At 38.2% G+C, this 19,327-nt stretch overlaps 1 protein-coding gene across 2 annotated transcripts in view; it reads left to right on the plus strand.

The window, feature by feature from the left end:
• The window catches only part of LSAMP (limbic system associated membrane protein), a 53,770-nt gene extending 35,043 nt beyond the window's left edge, over nucleotides 1-18,727 (plus strand). Inside the window, exons 5-6 of one of the 2 annotated variants that reach the window (XM_031663029.1) lie at nucleotides 4,473-4,505; nucleotides 10,707-18,727. In XM_031663029.1, the coding sequence (XP_031518889.1) occupies nucleotides 4,473-4,505; nucleotides 10,707-10,804 (131 nt within the window). In that variant the 3' untranslated portion in view covers nucleotides 10,805-18,727. The remainder of the gene's footprint in view (nucleotides 1-4,472; nucleotides 4,506-10,706) is intronic. The other variant, XM_031663030.1, reaches the window with a different exon arrangement.
• The last annotated feature ends 600 nt before the right edge of the window (nucleotides 18,728-19,327 follow it).

Below are 19,327 nucleotides of genomic sequence, written 5' to 3' on the forward strand. Positions count from 1 at the left end.
TCAGGGATGTGGATGGAGGGAAGGGGAGAAAGAGAGACAGAGAAACAGAAAAAAAAATCATGTCACATAGTGAGAGATAAGAGTAAGAGATTATAGTAAAGGGTAAGAGGAAGAATATATCTTCAAAAGAAACTTGGAGTTTTATTTGTTAAGGTTTACATTTTTATTAGTCATGAAGGTATTTGAAAATAAAACTCAGCCCTCCAAAAAATGTTCTACCTGCCAGGATTTGGGAAATAATACAAGGACCTCTTGTCCCCATGTGGCTCTTCAAATAACTGTGAATTCCCAACAATAATCTCACCGTGGGTTCGGACACTGCGGTTCTAAAAAGAAAATAGAATCTCCCCTCTCTAGAATCTTAACTAGGGTAACACTTGAGGTATTAATTGATTCATTCAGTCTCTCATTCACTTATTTCTTTAGGCATTCAGGTATTTGTTCAGCATATCTACTGGATCCTTCTTCTGTGCTAGAGAAATACCAAGCTGAGGATACAGTAGGGAACAAGGCAGATATATTGTCTATGCCAATAAGAGAGCTTGAATCAATGTTTTTAATGGTGCAGGCTAATGTGGCTGGGTGTAATGAATCCGAAAGTCAAAAATCAAGGACAGATTAGCTTAAATAAATGTCTCAAGGCACTCGCCTTTCCTAATATTAAATTATTTCCCCACTGCCGCCTTCTACTACCTCATCAGGAGCTAAGATCTAAGCATATGATGGTAAGGCTCTTAAGAGAAAGCCTAGTACATTCTCTATACTAGAATCCCCCAGTGTTGTGTTTTGCATTGCTTCAGTCGATTTACCTTTCTCTATTATGCCTTGTACCTTCACTGCCACACTTAACACTTGTTAAGTGTATTTGCTGAAGCAAGATTAATATGTAGTTAGAAGTTTTCCTGAAAGGCATAAAAATCATAGGTTCCAGGTTATGTTCTAAGCACAGTGCCCTGGAAATCTCTGTAAAAATTATATCCCTGGCAATGCAGTTTGATTCACAAACATGAGATTGCATTTTCACTAGAAAAGCAACAATAATGTTTAGGTGTTAAATGCAAAAAGAATTCTGTCTATAACGACAGAAAAGTCCCCTCTTGAAGAGTAATATTTCATGCCTGGCCTGACACTGGAAAAAAAAAAAAAGTGTTTATTTCTCTCATTATTGCCACCTCGTGGACAAAGGTGATTTATTTGGACAGCACATAGGAGCATGTCTTAGTATTACCACAAGATGGCAACACATAACCACATTTTCAAAAATGTGCTCAGACTGTTCTGCTCCTACAGAAGGTGGTGGTTAGGAAATAATAGTCCAAAATAAGCATTCCGTTCCCTTTTCCTAAAGAAAAATGGAATTCCAAGTGTTAAGATCTTTAGGATTCCACAAAGAAGTTGATTTATTACAGGCATAGGGAGGAGTACTTAACATTTAACTGGCAACTTATTTTGCTTTTTAAAGATATTTCAAGCAAATGTATATTTGATATCTGAATTTTTCTGATATTAGCTTCACAGAGAATATTTGGGAATGTTTTTTATATGCTTCTTGCAATCAACTGTCTCTAGTTGATTCATAGGGGAGAATCTGTTTCCTAAGAGATCCATTAGAATCCATTAGAACATGTGGATTCTTACCCACACCTAGGCCAGTGATAGGTTAATGCAGGCACATTGCTAGACTTTTCCTGATCAAAATGTACTCTAATCAATCTGCTTTCCTGTCACTTTTTTTTTTTTTTTTTTTTTTTGACAGAGTCTGACTCTGTCGCCAGGCTGGAGTGCAATGGTGCCATCTCACTGCAACCTCCACCCCCACCCAGGTTCAAGTGATTCTCCTGCTTCAGCTTCCCGAGTAGCTGGGATTACAGACATGCACCACCACACCCAGCTAATTTTTTGTATTTTTAGTAGAGACGGGGTTTCACCGTGTTGGTCGAACTCCTGACCTCGTGATCCGCCCACCTTGGCCTCCAAAAATGCTGGGATTACAGGCATGAGCCACTGAGCCCGGCTACTTTTTTTTTTTTTTTTTTTGAGATGGAGTCTCGCTCTGTTGCCCAGACTGGAGTGCAAGGGCCTGATCTCGGCTCACTGCAATCTCCGACTCCCCGGTTCAAGTGATTCCCCTGCCTCAGTTTCCCAAGTAGCTGGGATTACAGGTGCGTGCCACCACGCCAGGCTAATTTAGTAGAGACGGGGTTTCACTATGCTGGCCAGGCTGGCCTCAAACTCCCAACCTCAGGTGATCCACCTTCCTCAGCCTCCCGAAGTGCAGGGATTACAGGCGTGAGCCACACCCGGCCTCCGATCACCTTTTTTGTGCTACAATATCCCAGTGTTTGTTCATCATGTTGTTGCAATTATGTATATATATAAATTATTTGGACTTGTAATGCCATTACTTACTTGTTAAGATATATTTTTCTCTCTCCACTAAAATTGCACTAATATTGTGTAAAATCCACTAAAATTGTGTAGAAAGGATTTTACCACAAAATTGACAACTTTCATTTATTGAGCATTTATTGTGTGTCTGGCACCATTGTAAGTATAGTATGTAGATTAATTGATTTAATTCAGAGCACAAATTTATAAGGCGCATGTAAAACTCATTTTAGAGATGATGAAACTGACACAAACAGAGGGTAAGAGAAAGCTTTCAGCAGAATCACTGGGCTTCCTACCTGTCTGGATTTCTGAACAATCGCTTGAAATCATTCCCATGAAGCCTGTGTACCAGAAACTTAGTGTTCTTTAACTGAGGATGGCCTCATTGAGGATTGAGGCCTCTTTTAGGAAAGAGCATCGCTCTGTAGCCTTAAGGGGTTCTTAAAAATTCTTATCATAATAAGCTATGAGGCTTAATGCAAGAAAGAAGGAAAGTTGCACTTTGCACAAAAGTCGTGCCTTTCCAGCCAGTATTGAATCATTTAAATGTCCCAGTGATACCTCTTGAGTCATACAGGCATTGCTTTCACAAAAACTGCTGAAGGGGTATTGTGGAATAATGGGCTAGGTTCTGTCTAGAGAAGTGGGAGCCCTAAATTTCAGTCTCAGCTTTGCCTCTCACTTTGCAAATGACCTCTTTGGGCCTCAGTTTCCTCATGTTTTCATGAACACATTCTCCACACTGCCTTTCAATATTTTTTAATGCAATATGTAGATCCAAAAGAAAAGATGTCAAAGCTGGTATTATGAAAGGAAGCAAGTGGCAGTATGTTTAATATACAACTTAAAACAGCAGTGGTTAGATGATGAGACATATACAGAACGACTAGAGACAACAGCTGGAGACTATTGTTTCATGTATTAATAGAACCTGGCTTCACTTCCAGGGTGAGTGCTGGCTTCTGCTAGGAGAGGAGAATTCTTACTCCATCTTTCTGTATGGACTTGCAGCATGTTGCATTTGTTAAATAGAAATAACTGGAAGTGATGGGCTTCAAGGACAAAGGACAGGTTCTGTATTCCACCAGCAGTTTGGGCTCTTCTATCTGAGCACCCACTAAGTTGTTCCTGAGCTTCAAAGTGGTATCCTATAGAAATTTGACATGCTTGCTTCTAAAGACCTAAGAGCATTGTGGTTTACTTGATAAAGATACTTAAAAGAGAAACCAAATATTTAACCTACCTGAGCTCTTCCGACCCTGAGACTTATTTATAAATTAAACAAATATTTATTGAATATCCACTACCTGCCAAGCTGTAATCTAAGCACTAGGGATACATTATTTGAGAAGGCATACACAGTTGCTGCCCTCGTGGCGCGTATATTCTAATGGAGAAGATAAACTATAAACAGGCAAAAAGTATACACATAACATGATGTCAGGTTAGAGGTAAGTGCTATGTATATTAGTAAAGCAGGGTAAAGGAATAGAGAAAATAACAGAAAATGCTATTTTTAACAAGATGGTGAGAGGAGTCCTTTGCAAGTTGGTGTCATTTAGGCAGAAATCTGAAGGAAGTGACTAAGTGATCAATACAAAGATCTAGGGGAAGAATATTCCAAGCAAATGAAAAGCGACTGTGAAGGTTTTAAGTTGGAATAGATTTGATCTGTTGGAAGAAGAGCAGGACGGCCAGTTGGCTTGAGTGGAATAAACCACTGCAAAATGGTAGGACGAGGTTATGGATCAGACACATTCTATTGTTCCACTGAGTTGCAGTCAAGAGTACCTTTACATTCCATACTCAGAGTTCTTGAACCTGTCTACATGCATACAAGGTATTTGAAGCTGCAAATTATTTTTGCCACCTCCAACTGCACAATATCTGTTCCAATAAAACAATCTCTTTCCATTTGCCTTTCTTTCTGTCTCTACCAATATTCTTTCCTATTAAAATGTTCTTTCCTCCTTTTCTCTTATTCTCCTTTCAGTGGAGAGTATCAGACTACCTTTGTGTTTCTTCTTAATTGATAAAGATTTTTTATTTGTTTTTGTTTTGCTTAATGTTCCTTATTTTAGAAATTGGTACCACCGTGCACTTCAAGCAAAAAGGTATGGTTCTTATTTTTGGTTACCTTCCATATGTCAAAATTAAGGTTTCACAGCAATATATTGTTGTCTTATATACTTGAGTTTCAGTGGAATAATTTGTGATAACGATTTCCTTAACACAACTGGCATTATTTTTTCCAAATTGTGAACTTTTTCATTTACAAATAGTTCCTGATCAAACCCATGACCCTTACATTGCTCTTGACAGTAATTTATTTTTAAATCCCTGAAACAGAGCAAGTTACGCTTTCCCCTACTCCCTGTTCCTACCTTCCCTTTCTTAAGTATTCATGGTTCATTCTGACAGAGCTGCAATTTTGGAAATGCTCATTGCCCAGTGACAGGGCTCTCAGAAGAGATGCAGAGCCTAATTTACATTCACTTGTTGACTTCATAAAACAGACCCTAAAATGCAAGTAGTTACTAATTCTGAGGTGCTGTCTTTACAAGTCCAATAAATCATAGTCCCTAACAGTGTCTATCTCCAGACCAGAGCCACAGAGGCACCTATGTGGCCAGAACCCACCCTCTTCACTTCCTGAAGGTCACCTACATGATTATAATTGTCTCATATGAAGGCATCTTCCTCTGTGAGTGTCAGAGGGGTGAGACAACCAAGATCACTCTCAATTGTGGAAACCTATTCTTGTGGAACTTATGTCCACCCGTGATCAAGAGCCACAGAGATTATGGACACTTTGTTGCTTACTCCCAAGAAAGGGCCAGCACCGTGTTTATGGTCAGTGCTACAAGGTCCTCCCTGAAGGCAACAGGGAAGAGGCGGCCATGAATATATACTCGGAAACAGGATCATTTGAGGCCTTCAAGAAGGCATAAAATATTGTCCCTTTGAGCCCTTCTTTACTTCCCAATGCCACGATTACCAATTATGTTTTAATCTTAAGTGGCTAGTATTATATGTGATACATTATGGATTTGATATGTGGTTGAAGAAATAGGGCATAGCTTTTTTTTTTTAATTTCAAAGACAAGATAAACTGCCAGTGTCACCAGAAGTTCTACGTATTAGACTAAAATTTTAAAAAATTGTATGCCAAAATACTTGCTGCTGTGTTGATGAAAAAGATGTGATGATTCTGACTTTACTGTGAGAGTGTTACCAAAATCTCACTTTATAGAGAGTAGAGAAAATGCATAAAGAGCTAAAGAAAATGTAGGAAGAGCTCACATTGTATTGATTTTAAGACCCATTACTCAAAGAAAACATCGACATAGTAGTTCCCCCTTATCCTCAGGGGATATGGCCTCAGGACCCCAGTGGATATCTGAAACTGCAGATAGTACAGAACCCTACCTATACACACTATGTGTTTTCATATACATACCTATGATGAAGTTTAATTTATAAATTAGGCCCAGTAAGGGATTAACTACAATAACAATAAAACAATTCTAACAATATACTGTAATAAAAGTTATGTGAACGTTATCTCTCTCTTTCTCTGTCTCTCTGAATATCTTATTATACTGTATGTACCTCAGGTAAGTGAAACGGCGGAAAACAAAGCCACTGTTAAGGGAGGACTACCGTATTTCCTCTCCTCTAATTTGCTGCAGTCTGAGCTTTAATCCTCATTCACCCAGAGGAAGCTGTACTGGCAGAAAATGGACAGTAGGTGGCACCAAAGTCAATTTTATCAGGCTTCCTTTTAAATATGTCTTCCCAGGATGCGAGCATGCCTTAGTCGGCTGCGCTAGATGTTACGGGAGGCAGATTCTTAGGAGACTTTGTAGATTCGTGTTCTCCTTTGTTAAACAAGTGTTTTACAAATTGTTTACAATTTTGTTCTATTTTCAGTCACTCAATCAGCCCTTAATAATTCTGAGAGAATTCAAACTTTAACTCCTCTAGCTTTTTTTTCTCGTATGGCTGAACTACGAACTGGAATAAAATTATGATTTATCTATGATTTCTTAGTGGCTGAAAGGAATACCCAAGGATCACTGAGAGCATAATTAACAACCCCTTTGAATGAATTTAGTCCTAAATCCAAGAAATGGGCTCTCAGGAGGAGCAACAGAAAACTGTTGACCAGATTTGAATTACAAAGTGTCTCTAAGCATACGCTTTCTTAAATAGGTGTTGAAAAATCATCTGGTCCTTTCCTTGAGATTTTACTGAAAGACAAATCAATTGGCTCCAGATCCTGAATGAAATTTATAGTCTAGAGACTTGCCGAAAAATTCTCATATCCCTCAATTTCAGAATGTTTTATCAATCTTGCCCTTAATCACAAATTCCCTTTCATTGTTATGGGAAAGTGCAATCCAGCATTCACCTGGACACAGAATCTCACTTAATCCACCTTGGGGTTGAGAACCTTGACCTGGCATGTTGACTTACGATTTGCAGTCCTGCTGCAGCTGAATTTTGCTCCTTAAAGTCAACATTTAAAACCTTGACCCAATTCACAAATCAATGCCTTTGATTCAGGTTGGTATTTCATCTCTTTCTGTAATCCAAACTTCTGCATTTGGATTAGTAATAATGCAATTTACTAAATGTTTACCAGATACCACATATATTAGTGGGTGTGCACATATATAACACGCATATACAATGTGGTTAGAGACTAAAATATGATTTTTGTCTGTTATATGAAAAACACGTCGCAAATTTTTGAATTGTGGTTCTATTTGCCCATCTATTCTTAAGGCTAATTTATGTTTGCAGACTCTTGCTTTCATTTTATCTGTCAGTATATGAAAGCACTTGCTGAGCTTGGCCATCTGGCGTGGGAAATAAGATTTATCATTTGCATTTCCACAAATAAGCAGAAATTTCATAACTCTGAAGTAAAACATAATTAATGATTTTGCTGATTATTCTTCCCTGAAATAGCCATTAACTGAAGTAGTCTCCTATGCAGTCACATATATCTATAATTGCATACACACTTGTGATGATTTCCCAACTACCACCCATTTACCCTTGTATTTTTAAGCCTATTTATTTACTCTCAAACCCAATTATGAAAGGAGTAAGTCATATAAGTAGACTGAATAGCTATATGAGAGCACTTAATAAATAATAATTGATAGAGATGAAGATATCTTTAACTGATGCACAAAGTAAGTTTCAAATATACTTGTACATCAGTTAATGACTGGGATACATTCTGAGAAATGCAGTATTATGTGAATTCATTCTTGTGAGCATCATAGAATATACTTACACAAACCTTCATGGTATAGCTTACTACACACCTAGTGTATGTGGTATAGCCTACTCCCAGGCTAAAAACCTGTAAGCATTGTTACTATACCGAATACTATGGGCAATGGTAAGTATTTGTGTATATAAACTTATCTAGACATAGCAAAGGTATAGTAAAAATGCAGTGCTATAACTTTATAGGCTTTGTATACATGATTCATCTTTGACTGAAATATAATGTAGCACATGACTGTATATAATAATATAAAAGATAAAATTAAAGATTATTAACATAGTTATACTGGGATTCCCCATTATAACGTAGAATAGCATGTGAAAATAGCAGTTAATTCTGAATTATTTGTAAAAGATCAATAATATGTGTGCATATCATGTGTATATATAAGTATATAACATATATACTTTGTGTGTATGTGTATGTATACATGTATTATCAAGAATGTTATATGTGAATGTGTTTATCTAGGTTCATTTATTCTGTAATATATTTTTCAATAATGGAATTTTGGCTTTCTAGAATACTTACCACCGTCAAATAAATGATAAGATTAGTCTTAACCTTGCCAAGATATCACTCAGCTCCAGGATGTCTACAAGATAATCTAGCCTGTCCTTGCACCAAAAATGAGATTAAGGCAATCAGCAGAATTGGACTCTTTCTGAAAATCTCTTGTTTTACACTATCTCTGGTGCAAACACAAGTATTTTTTGCCTAACCCTCTATGGCTTTAATTTTTGTGTAGTTTTTCTCTGTTTTGAAAACCTCATCAATACACAAATACAACCAAACCTGCCAAGGAGCTCTTGCCATCTAGTGTACATAGAGAGACTAAAAGGTTAGGAAAGTAACATTCCTACCAGCCCAAAAGCCCTGGGGGAAGTTGCCACTAAGAAAGCTTGAAGGTCCCAAAAGTCCAAAAAGGGTGGGAGCAGGAGACATAGAAGTAGATTAGGAAAGGCCTTGAGCTGACTTAAGACACTTGAATTAAGCCCCGGTCAACAATTACTAATCGGGTGCTTTCATGCAAGATACAGCATCTCATTGAACTTAATTCCTCATGAAATAAATGCATGAACCTGAAGGTAGCTAAGGTGTCTTTTGCTAATATGATCCTATAACAATTCAGAAAATTAGATAATTAATTCATCGAATCTCTATTCTGTTTCCATAGATTTACACGTAATAAAGCTCATTTTATACCGTATGCTGATCAAAGTTTGTATATGTTCATATTTTTATATTAGGTGATGTTTTTAATATTCTCAAGAAGGTATTCCAGTCAAAACCCTCCTATCAAAAATCTTCTTTGCAACGATAATAGTTGTCTCCTTGTTTTTGTTTGTTCTGGCCATTTTAATCAAACCCAAGTTTAATTTGCTGAATGTTGACCGAAGACTTACAGGTACCCCTTTACTGTGTAGTAGTGACAGGCAAAGACTCTGGAGCTAGATACCTGGGTAAAAACCCCAGTTCCTCTGCTTGCAAGTTGTGTAAACTTGTACAGTGGATCCAACCTCCCTGTGCCTCGATCATTTCACTGTAAAACAGGTTTCATCATAGTATCCACCTTATAGCATGGTTGTGTGCTTATATTTATAGGGCAGGTGTGACAAAATCGTGTTGTAAGTGCTGTATAAGTGTTTCTGGTTTTGTTTTTATTGTTGTTGTTACTTTTATTATTTACATAAAGCATAGATTAGGAGACCATGGAATTTGGCATTTTTCCCTGTTATCCTATCTCCGATTGGGTATGTTTGTAAACAGTTTTGGAAAAATTCACGTACCAGAGGATGCTTCCATCATACCTGCAAACCATCATAGTTTCACACACACACACACTCACTCACACATAATCCATCTGCATATGCACCTTCAAAATTTTAAAGTGACTGACAATTACAGTCACACAAGTTTCTCTTTTGAACATCATTGTTTAAGTATGTAGTCTTAAATCCAAAAGTCCCTGTAGTGAAAAATACTATTTTTTTGGCTTTAATGGAGTATGAGCAGAACTATACAAAAGGAGAAAAGTGGAACAAGCAAAGCACAGATGATAAGCTCTTCTGCCAGACCACTGATTGCCTCCTCCCCAATCCTCTCTTTTATGAACACACAAGCCCCTTCTCCAGCTGCCTATCCATCCTATTTCCCCTCTCAGACCCACACCCACATCCCCCAAATTGTGTCCACATTGGGAAGACTAAGATGGCAGCAGGAAACATGGATTGCCATTCCAGGTTAATCTGGGTGAGTTCAAATCTCAGTTCTGCTCATGGTTGGGACTTGTCTCTCAACCTCTCTAGGTGTGTTTGTTTATTTTTGTTGTTGTTGTTATCGTCTTTGTTTTTGTTTTTGATTTTTAAAGTGACAAATGAAGAGTTTGGAGGAGTTGATCCTTTGCTGCCTCTTAAGATTTTAAGATGTATTGACTTATTTTATCCCTTGCTAAGGTACCATCTAGCCATAAGCATTACTTTAAAACAGTTCCCCTCCCCATTAGCAAATAAGTAATGGCTGCCTCTCCCCGGGGACAGAGGGAGTCATGGTTTGGTTCCATGCTTTATTGGTGGAGATGCTGTGATGAATTGGCCGGAAGACCCATGTCTGACTGCTGAAGGACCCTTACCAATGCTTAGAACCTTAATGAGTGCTGGCACCAGAGGACTACTGAGGGCAGGGCCAACAGGAGGAGGCTGGGTGAACCGGAGCCTGCTGCACCATGAGACACATTAGTGATAGCCAGTTTAAGGACTTATCTGGCAAGAGCATTTTGTATTTAGAAATGTTTCAGCCCATGATGCCCCTTAGGATACTTGTAGCCTGAGGAGGAGAAGGATTTAGGAAGGTTTTGAGCCTTTCTTGGGCTGCACGTAAGTCAGTTACTTTGAGACGCTAGTACCCGGCTAGGTCTTACCTCTGATTCCGTCAGCAGTCAGCTATAACTCAGAGTGGGCCCATGTAACTCATTCTCTTTCTCTCTCTCTCCTTTTTTGCTCTGCAGGACCTGGGTCGGTGAGAGGAATAAATGGATCCATCAGTCTGGCCGTACCACTGTGGCTGCTGGCAGCATCTCTGCTCTGCCTTCTCAGCAAATGTTAATAGAATAAAAATTTAAAAATAATTTAAAAAACACACAAAAATGCGTCACACAGAATACAGAGAGAGAGAGAGACAGAGAGAGAGAGATGGGGGGAGACCGTTTATTTCACAACTTTGTGTGTTTATACATGAAGGGGGAAATAAGAAAATGAAGAAGAAAATGCAACATTTAAAATAATTTTACAGTCCATCATTAAAAATTTATGTATCATTCAGGATGGAGAAGGTTCTACCAGGATATGTTTATATCTACTAAGCAAATGTATGCTGTGTAAAGACTACACTGCACTAAGGACATCCAGATGCTGTAAAAATAAGAGAAGAACCAGATGGATATTAAGCCCCCAACACACACTTTATCCTTCCTTCCTTCATCTTTTTTCATCTGTGGGGAAAAAAATAAGGTCTTGCCTTTGGTGTTTATATTTCCATAACCTTTTAATTCTGTTTTTCATTTGAGCTGACTTGTAGCCACTTCAGACTATCAATGGAATCTTATGTTGAGCCTTTCTCTGGCTTTCCTTCCTCCACTATCTCTCCAACTTTAGAGATATCCCCTCTCCCTCCAGTGTGTTCTATCTCCCCCACACCCACCCTAGATACTCCCTTTTTACCCACCTTTCCTCCCTCACCTCTCCTCACCCCCACTCCCTCCCCGGAGCACTAGTCATGCCGCAAATGCTAGGAAGTGTCATTTTAATTTTCTCCACTGTGCGTGTGTGCTCAAGTCTTTCGCTCTCATGTGGGTGTACATGTGTGTGAGCGTGTGTGTGTGTCTCTCTCTAAAGCATGCCAAGGGAATGGTCCATGTGTACATAGACTCATTGTGCTGTAGATACTGTCCTGCATTGTAATTGTGAGATGCGGCTGTAACAAGTTGCTGGGGGAGATGGCGGGGAAAGAGGCAAGGAGCAGGGTCCTCCTCTCATCCATGGCTGTCACATGGCATCAGTGTGTATTCAAACCAAGCTGTGCCCCTTCCAAGGGCAGGACCCCATATTCCTCCTAGTCCCATCATCAGAACCGAGTGGGGAGTCACTCAGAATATCACTGTAAATGAAAGTGCCTACTATCGATGGGGTAAGCAAACAATATAAGGATGAGGTGCCCTAGGAGAGAAAATTTCAGATTTTACTCTCGTTTCATGAGTCTGAGGGATTCATATATTTCCTGGCTTTTAACAGGGTGGGCCCTGCTCTGCTGTGAAAATGAGCAGCATGTGTTGAGTAAATCCCCAGAAACAGGAAGGTCTCCAAGTGTCAACTCCCAGTGGAAGAATGATGAACCACTTGGAGATCCTAAGCAGCCCTGTTTTACCTCCTCCCTAATCTTCAAATAACATTTGTCCCATGAATTCCCCTGAGCAGAGATTGTTTCCTATTTCAGATAAAACACAGTGAAAGTGAGCAAGGCAGAAAAAGTCAACAGATGCCCAGGCTCCTACCGTATTCTGGAGATACTGTCAGAGCTCTAATACAGAGCATTGGCCATAATGAAAAGCAGTCCACTCCTTATGCTCCTCTGCAGATGTTTTTCCCAGTGTTCTAGGTTAACATTTTATTTGGTTGCCTGCATAATCCCTGTTCTGTTTCACTGATGGTGTTTGCAGCACCACTGTTCATGGTGGTCCACTGTTATCCTATGCCAGGGTGCTAAAAATTGCATGATATTCACCTTCCCTGATCTATTTAAATTTATATCTGTAAGAGTCATCTTGACATTAACACTGAAATGTGATCTAGGTCCTTAACCAAAATTGCTGGGCAACTTGTAATAAATTTAGACAGAAATTTTATGAGTACCACAAAGCTTGGTGTTACCACATCACCAGAAGGATTTCTTAGGAAATGTCTTGCAGAGAGAGCTGGCTCTCTGCATGTAGATATCTTTGTCAGAAAAGCAACCCTTGCTCTCACTTACACAATAGTAGGCATTGAAAGTGGTTCAGTTCATGAGAGGACAGAGGATTATTTTGAGATTATATTTGAATGTAATCTTGTAGAGCCAAATATGGTTTGTCGTTAAGTTGGAACCTTGTAAATAGCTGTTACATGATATAAAATGAGAAACTTTGTAACTGGAAAAGAAGGAAGGAAGGAAGGAAGGAAGGAAGGAAGGAAGGAAGGAAGGAAGGAAGGAAGGAAGGAAAGGAGGGAGGGAGGGAGGGAGGGAGGAAAAAGGAAGGAAGGAGGGAGAAAGATCTAAGTAGCATTGTTAATTTCTTCTAAGGGATTGTATTGTTTGTTTTAGAAGCTTATCACAGCCTTCTTTCATGATTTGGCAGTTTAGACTTGAAACAAGGAAAAATTCAGCTTGGGGATAGTTAAGAGTGTTTATAGCAGATTCTGACATAGGGGAGAAAACAAATTCTCAACCAAGAAGGTAGCTAGTAAAATATAGGGAAGGTGAGCCATATTCCTATGCAGCATCAATTTATTGACAATCAGGTATTTCTCTTAACAGTTTGGTCTTCTTAGTTCAAGAATAAAGGGTATCATCTTTAATAATAAGCATTCCCCATAAATTGAAGAGGCAGTCACACGCTTAAGTGTGTGGCTTTAGAAAAGTGCATGCTAATTTAAAGATATACAGGAAGAGAAAAGTAGAAGAGTTAAGTTGGATGTTGTTAGAAGTTGGATGTTAGTATTAGCTTCAGGAACAGATCCCCATGGCATGTCACAGGCCTTAATTATATACCTGGCTTGCTTATTGTCTCCACTTTATCATGAGAACAAGGTCTTGGTTTCATGAGAGGAACTTCTCCATTGAAATAAATGTCTCTGCCATGTCAGCACCATTTGTTCCCTCGGTTTTAATATAATGAACCATATATTAAACATAACTAAACAAATATTTAAATGTGGTGTTTGCCTATATCTCTAGCAGGATCTGGGAATTTTAAAAATTTGCTTCTGGCTCCTGTTTCAGAGAAAACATTGTCCCCAGAAATCTCATAGGATTGAAAGTGTTCCCTAAGCAATGTGAACAATGGAGGAAAATATAGTTTAGAGAAAGGTCAGGAAAAGGTAGGGCCAGAAGACTGACACCAAGAAATCACTGAGTCTCAACGTAAGACTTCTTGGAATTTAGTTAATCATATTGGAATTAATTCCTTCAAGAATCTTGTCCCTTGGTAATCAAAGCTTGAAACCCTGCACTGAAAAGCACCAACTGGTTGGAAATAATATACTGAGAGGAGTGAAATTCATCAATCTGAGTGGCTAATATATTTAATATCCTTTGTATACAAAGTAAAACTCCACCATTCGTAAAACAAAATCCTTAGACCCAACTTTCAGTTGACAAAAACAGAAATGACTTTGACCCAGGGCGCTTCCTGAAGAACGAGAACCATCCAGGGTTTTACAACAGCAGGATTGTAATCATGCTCTGTGCAATTGTTGAGCAAAGGTTTTGCCTTGTTGGATAAAAAGTCTTGCTTGTTTTGAGACATAAAATTCCCCTGTCTTAAAAGAACTAAGGCTTATAGAAAACCATATGTGTTTTCTGTCAGGAAAGACTGCCCCATTGACCTTTGCCTTCTCTTCCAAGTCAGACAGACTTCTCGCTTGCCATGGGCATTTTTTTACTACGTAGTCAGACTACTGGGACTATTCATAGAGACCTTGTAAAAGTACTCGTGATTTTCACGTTCTTGGAGGACCAAACAAAAATCTGTTTCTCCTTCAAAAATGGACTTACCTCCTTTGCACACAAAAGCTAAACTCCTCAGCATGAAATTATTTGAGTTATTACTTTGCCAAGTTGTGAGCTTCTTGAATCCTCCAGAGTCACAGATTCCATCCCTGAGTTGGTTGTGGTTTCACTGTTTCTATTGGCTAGTCTCCCTGAATTTTTCATTTTGTTCTTTGCAGGGCTCGAATTATTTGTGGAAAACAATAATATATATGTGTGTGTGTTTTTTTTATCTTATCTTTATAGATGTTATATTTACAATAATGTGTGTATTATAAGACAAATTAAGAATAATGTTTTGAACTTAAAAGGAAGAAAAGTACTGAATTTGATTGTTTAGAAAAAAAAAATCTATGCTCATGTAGAAAGACATAGAACCCCACTTTTTCCATTTTGTAATTATTTGCCAAAAAGAAATTTGCTTATCAAACATGTATAACGGGATTAACCATGTCCTCATTTTTCTTTTCATCCTCATAAACTTTTAGCCTGCATTTAGTCTTGGTTACCAGTATCAATTTTTAAGAGAAATGAAAGTACAATGCTATATCTGACCTACATAAACTATTAATATTTTGAAGACAAATGTGAAACATACCACAAAAATGGTGAGATAAGGCCCTGAATTAAGAAACAAAAGTGCAGTTTAGGAAGCCTCCTCCCTTGCTTAAATGTTTAGAATATTTCTTCTCCAAAGACTGCATTTGCCTCAGTGATGTAAATTTTCCATCATGGTTGGCATAATATCTGTAAACATCTCACTAAATGCAAAATGGAGTTTACATTTATGTGCATACTAGCAGAAAAGAAGTAAACTATTCTCATTTGCATGTAGCTATGCTGTTCAAATGTCGCCAACCAAAATTTAGGAAAGAATTTGTTTTCACCCAGCAATGTACATCACTTTTCTCTTGGCAAGGAAGCTGGTGTTAACGTTGGGTTTAGGTTTAACATTTACACCAGCGAAAATGTTTATGAATATTATGGAAAACTTATTTTAAACCTTGATTTCTTTTCAGCACATTTACATACTGCGTGCTGATTAATAAATTAGGCACCAATCATGTGTAAATCAATGTAAATCACTAGTTTATGTACATAATATAAACTATGTAAACTTCATTTTTCATGCAGTGCCCAACTACTGCTAATCCTATGATTCTTAAGGAAAAAAAAAATCAAATAAAAATAAATAAAAACCGAAATGTTTCACAGTTCAGAATGGGAAGAATTATGACTAAAGCTCCAAATACGAGGTTGCCTTAGAAAAGGAAGCAGACCCACAGGAACAGTTGAAGGTTTATATCCTGCTCAAGTCACCTCTCTGGTCTTTCAGGATCTAAGTGGAGATTGTCCCAACTGTTGCTGTAGTTGTCTCACCCGACCCCAAAGCAAAGGAAATAAAGGGAAAAAGAGAGGGAAGGGTTTTAAGGGCTATGTGCCTGCTGTATCCACTCCCAGATATCTTCTTTTTAAATCCTTTCTCACCATCTAAGATGTCTTATTGAAATAGCTCCAAGGAAGTGACCTAAACCTTGATGAGCAAAATATTACTCAGTTTTTATTTTCCATTCAACAAAAGCAGTGAGACAGCTTGCCATCTGGATTCTAAGAAATTGTGCGATATAAAAAATGTGATATCCTCGAGAAATATCTTGCTGAGTCACCCTAGGAAATAACTACCTTTACTTTATCTGGTAGCCTAATGTTTCCACATATTTATCCTGAATATTGCAAATGAGGGACTGAATCATTTTTAATTGGGAGTTATCTCTCTCAGGCATGTTCTCTTGGAGTCTTTTTGAAGTGCCTGATGCGTGTAACAGGATGACATATATATCATTCCTACAATATGAACAACTGTTACATAAAAAATCATCAAGGAGATAATTTCAGGAAACAAGTGAACTTTCTGCAAAGACTTAGAAAAAATTTAGGTCAAATTAACTTCAGGCTTTAAATGCACTAATCTACCTAAGAGGAAGAAAAAAAAAAAAAAAAAACAGAGAGGAAGGAGTTTTAAGGGCTCATGTGTCTGTTGTATCAACTCCCAAGTGTCTTCTTGGTCCTGCTTCCTCATCATCTAAGATAAATGACAACTTAAAGGGGGGTAGAAGGTGTATTGAATTGGGAGTCAGGAGAATTGGGTTCGAACCCCAAGTTCGGCCACAAATAAAGCTGTGAGACATTGGCAAGTCATTTAACCTTCCTGAGTCTTGTTTTTCTCATCCTGAAAGTGAGGGATTTGGTTGACCTCTCTAAAATCTCTTTCAACTCTAACCTTTATTCTGAATAAGAATTTAATATTCACTTAGTGCTGTGCCCAGCACTGTTTGTAAATAGCAGCTGTTTGTTATCTCTCGTTTGGTCTCTGTATTCTCATCACTTCTCAGAACTATCATTCTACTGTCTTCATTTCTAAACCCAAAACTGCTAGAATACAGGGACTCTGGACTGGGTCTGTAAATTTCTTCTGATCAAAACTTCATAGCAGTGTAGAGAAGGGACACATTCAAATTACACTAAGGACACTGACATAGCTGGGGTTGTTTCCTTGTTTATAATATTGTAAAACCTAAATGTGGACCTATATTCTAATAATCTTTCATAGGAAGGAAAATAGCCAGACTGGGTATTATGCATGTAACAAATGAGGACGTTGTGCATAAGAAAGGAAACATTAGTTTTCTCTCATCCTGGGCCAAGTACCTCATTACAGTAAATGTGTGTCCTTGGAAACTCTTTGCTTGTGCTGATGGCGGTAAGCATGTGGTCCCAGGCAGGTTCAAAGGCTGATCTGTGAGAAATGGGCAAGACAATACATTTTGTTTTGGAAGGAATTTCTCATGGGATAAGTTTCCCAAAGCTTGAATTATAGGCTATGAAATAAAGCAAATAGATGGAGAGAAAACAAGTACTGTTTTCAAAAAGTACAAGTCAGTTCTATTTAAAGAAGACAAGCTGAAAATAAAACAAAAATAAACACAATTTAGGAGGTTACAGAGTTGAAGACAGTATGAATTGTTGTGAAGGCCAAAACCAAATGTGAAAGTTAGGTTCTCTGAGAAGAGGGTAAGCAGAAAGGATGATTTCTCAAGCAATTAATAAGGAATGATTTTCTTGTGCCATGTTCTGGATGCATTTGAGCACAGATCCTCTTGTCCCAAGCTGTCCTAGAGGCTCAGGTTAGCATCTATCCAAAGTTGTCCTTTGATTTTATTGTCTGAAAGAACAGAAGGCATTGGAGTTTCCAGGCACTAAAGACTAGGGTTCGTTCATCACTTCCCAGCATCACATCACTTTGTGTAGGTAAGGATATATGACGTGCTTACAGTACTTATGAAGCTCTCTCTAAGTGGGAGAATGACCTGTCCATGGGAAAACTCCCTGTTTTCATGGTCATTTCAGAAGTACCTCTTTTTGGGCAGTGCTCCTAGATCTACTTCTACAGCCACATTCTTCTCTGCACAAGCCCTCCCTATGTAAAGCCAGGCACAGTACAAATATGCTTCCTGCAAGTGAAGAAAACCCATGGAAGTCCTAGCTTCATGGCACGCTGCAGCAATCCCAAGCTACCAGGAGCCTCTTTTGAACCCACTTCCCTAGGTATTTGCTCTTCACCAGAGAATGGAAATTGTTCATCCTGGTGAACTGTGGCCAAGTTCTGCTCCCTAAGTATTTACTTGCAGTGGGGAGGTCAAAGGGAAGAAATTCAGGGGGAGAGAAGCAAAGGAGAACACTTCCAACTCCCTCCCCCATCTCCCAACGCTCCCCACCTTCCTTATCACTGCTCTACTGAAGGGTGTATAAATCCTGCTCTTGGTTAGAATTCTCCTTATTAACAGTGTTATATACATATAAATATATATATAAATATATTCCTTTTTTCAGCCCTGTAGACATGAACTGATCTTCCCTTGAAGATCAGAACAAACACATGGCCATTTTTTGTTTGGGTTTTTTTCTTATTCAAGGATTTTCATTTTTGTTTATTGGGTGGATTTTTTTCCCTGGGTACTAGCTCTGTGAAGGAAATAAAAAGCGCAGTGTGTGTGTTTAAAAAAAAAAAAATTAAAATTAAAAAATGCTTTTTTTCTTTTCTTTTTAAATGTATTTAAATTCTGTTTCTCTCTTCTGTTACTTTACACGTATGAATGCTCTGCTCTTCTGTGATCTTCAAACAAAATGAAATAAACGTGAAAAGGAGATGTGTCTTCATTGACCTGAGTCAGTGATCATGTGGTTGACTGCACTATTTCTTGGAGGTTTTCATGAATAAAATAGAAAATGAAGCCTATGATAATGAGTATCATGTAAGGGAAGGGCAGAAAAAATACTGAAAAATCACTTGAAGGCGTTCTAACAATGAGTCTTCTGTCACAGAAACGAATGTGGGATTTACAAGAATTTTCTTCACCTAAGCAAAGAGGTTCTGTGAACGTGTTCCCCCCCCCCCTTAAGGGACCAAAAGAAATAAGTATAAATTACCACTGAAATGCTATAAATAAAGTATTAAGACACTTACGTTTGTTAGACTTGACTGCGACCTTGGGTTATGATACCAAAAATGTTAGAAAATATGCTGTTTCTTTAAAGTCTCCATAGTAGTGGTTATTTTTAAGGGTTAGTTTTAATGAGATGCTACCTATAGCAGTAGAAGGAACTAAGGTACCTTCTACAGCCACCTATTATTTCTACTTACAAAAATGCAGGTTGTTTTCTTTACTGCTGAGAGCTATTATCTTCACGAAATGTTTCCTGAATCTCTATAGAATCCCTATTGCATTACATAGGACACACACACAAAAAAATGAGAAATAAGCAATC

Source organism: Papio anubis, chromosome 2 (genome assembly GCF_008728515.1).
Source record: "Papio anubis isolate 15944 chromosome 2, Panubis1.0, whole genome shotgun sequence".
Taxonomy (NCBI): Eukaryota; Metazoa; Chordata; class Mammalia; order Primates; family Cercopithecidae; genus Papio; species Papio anubis.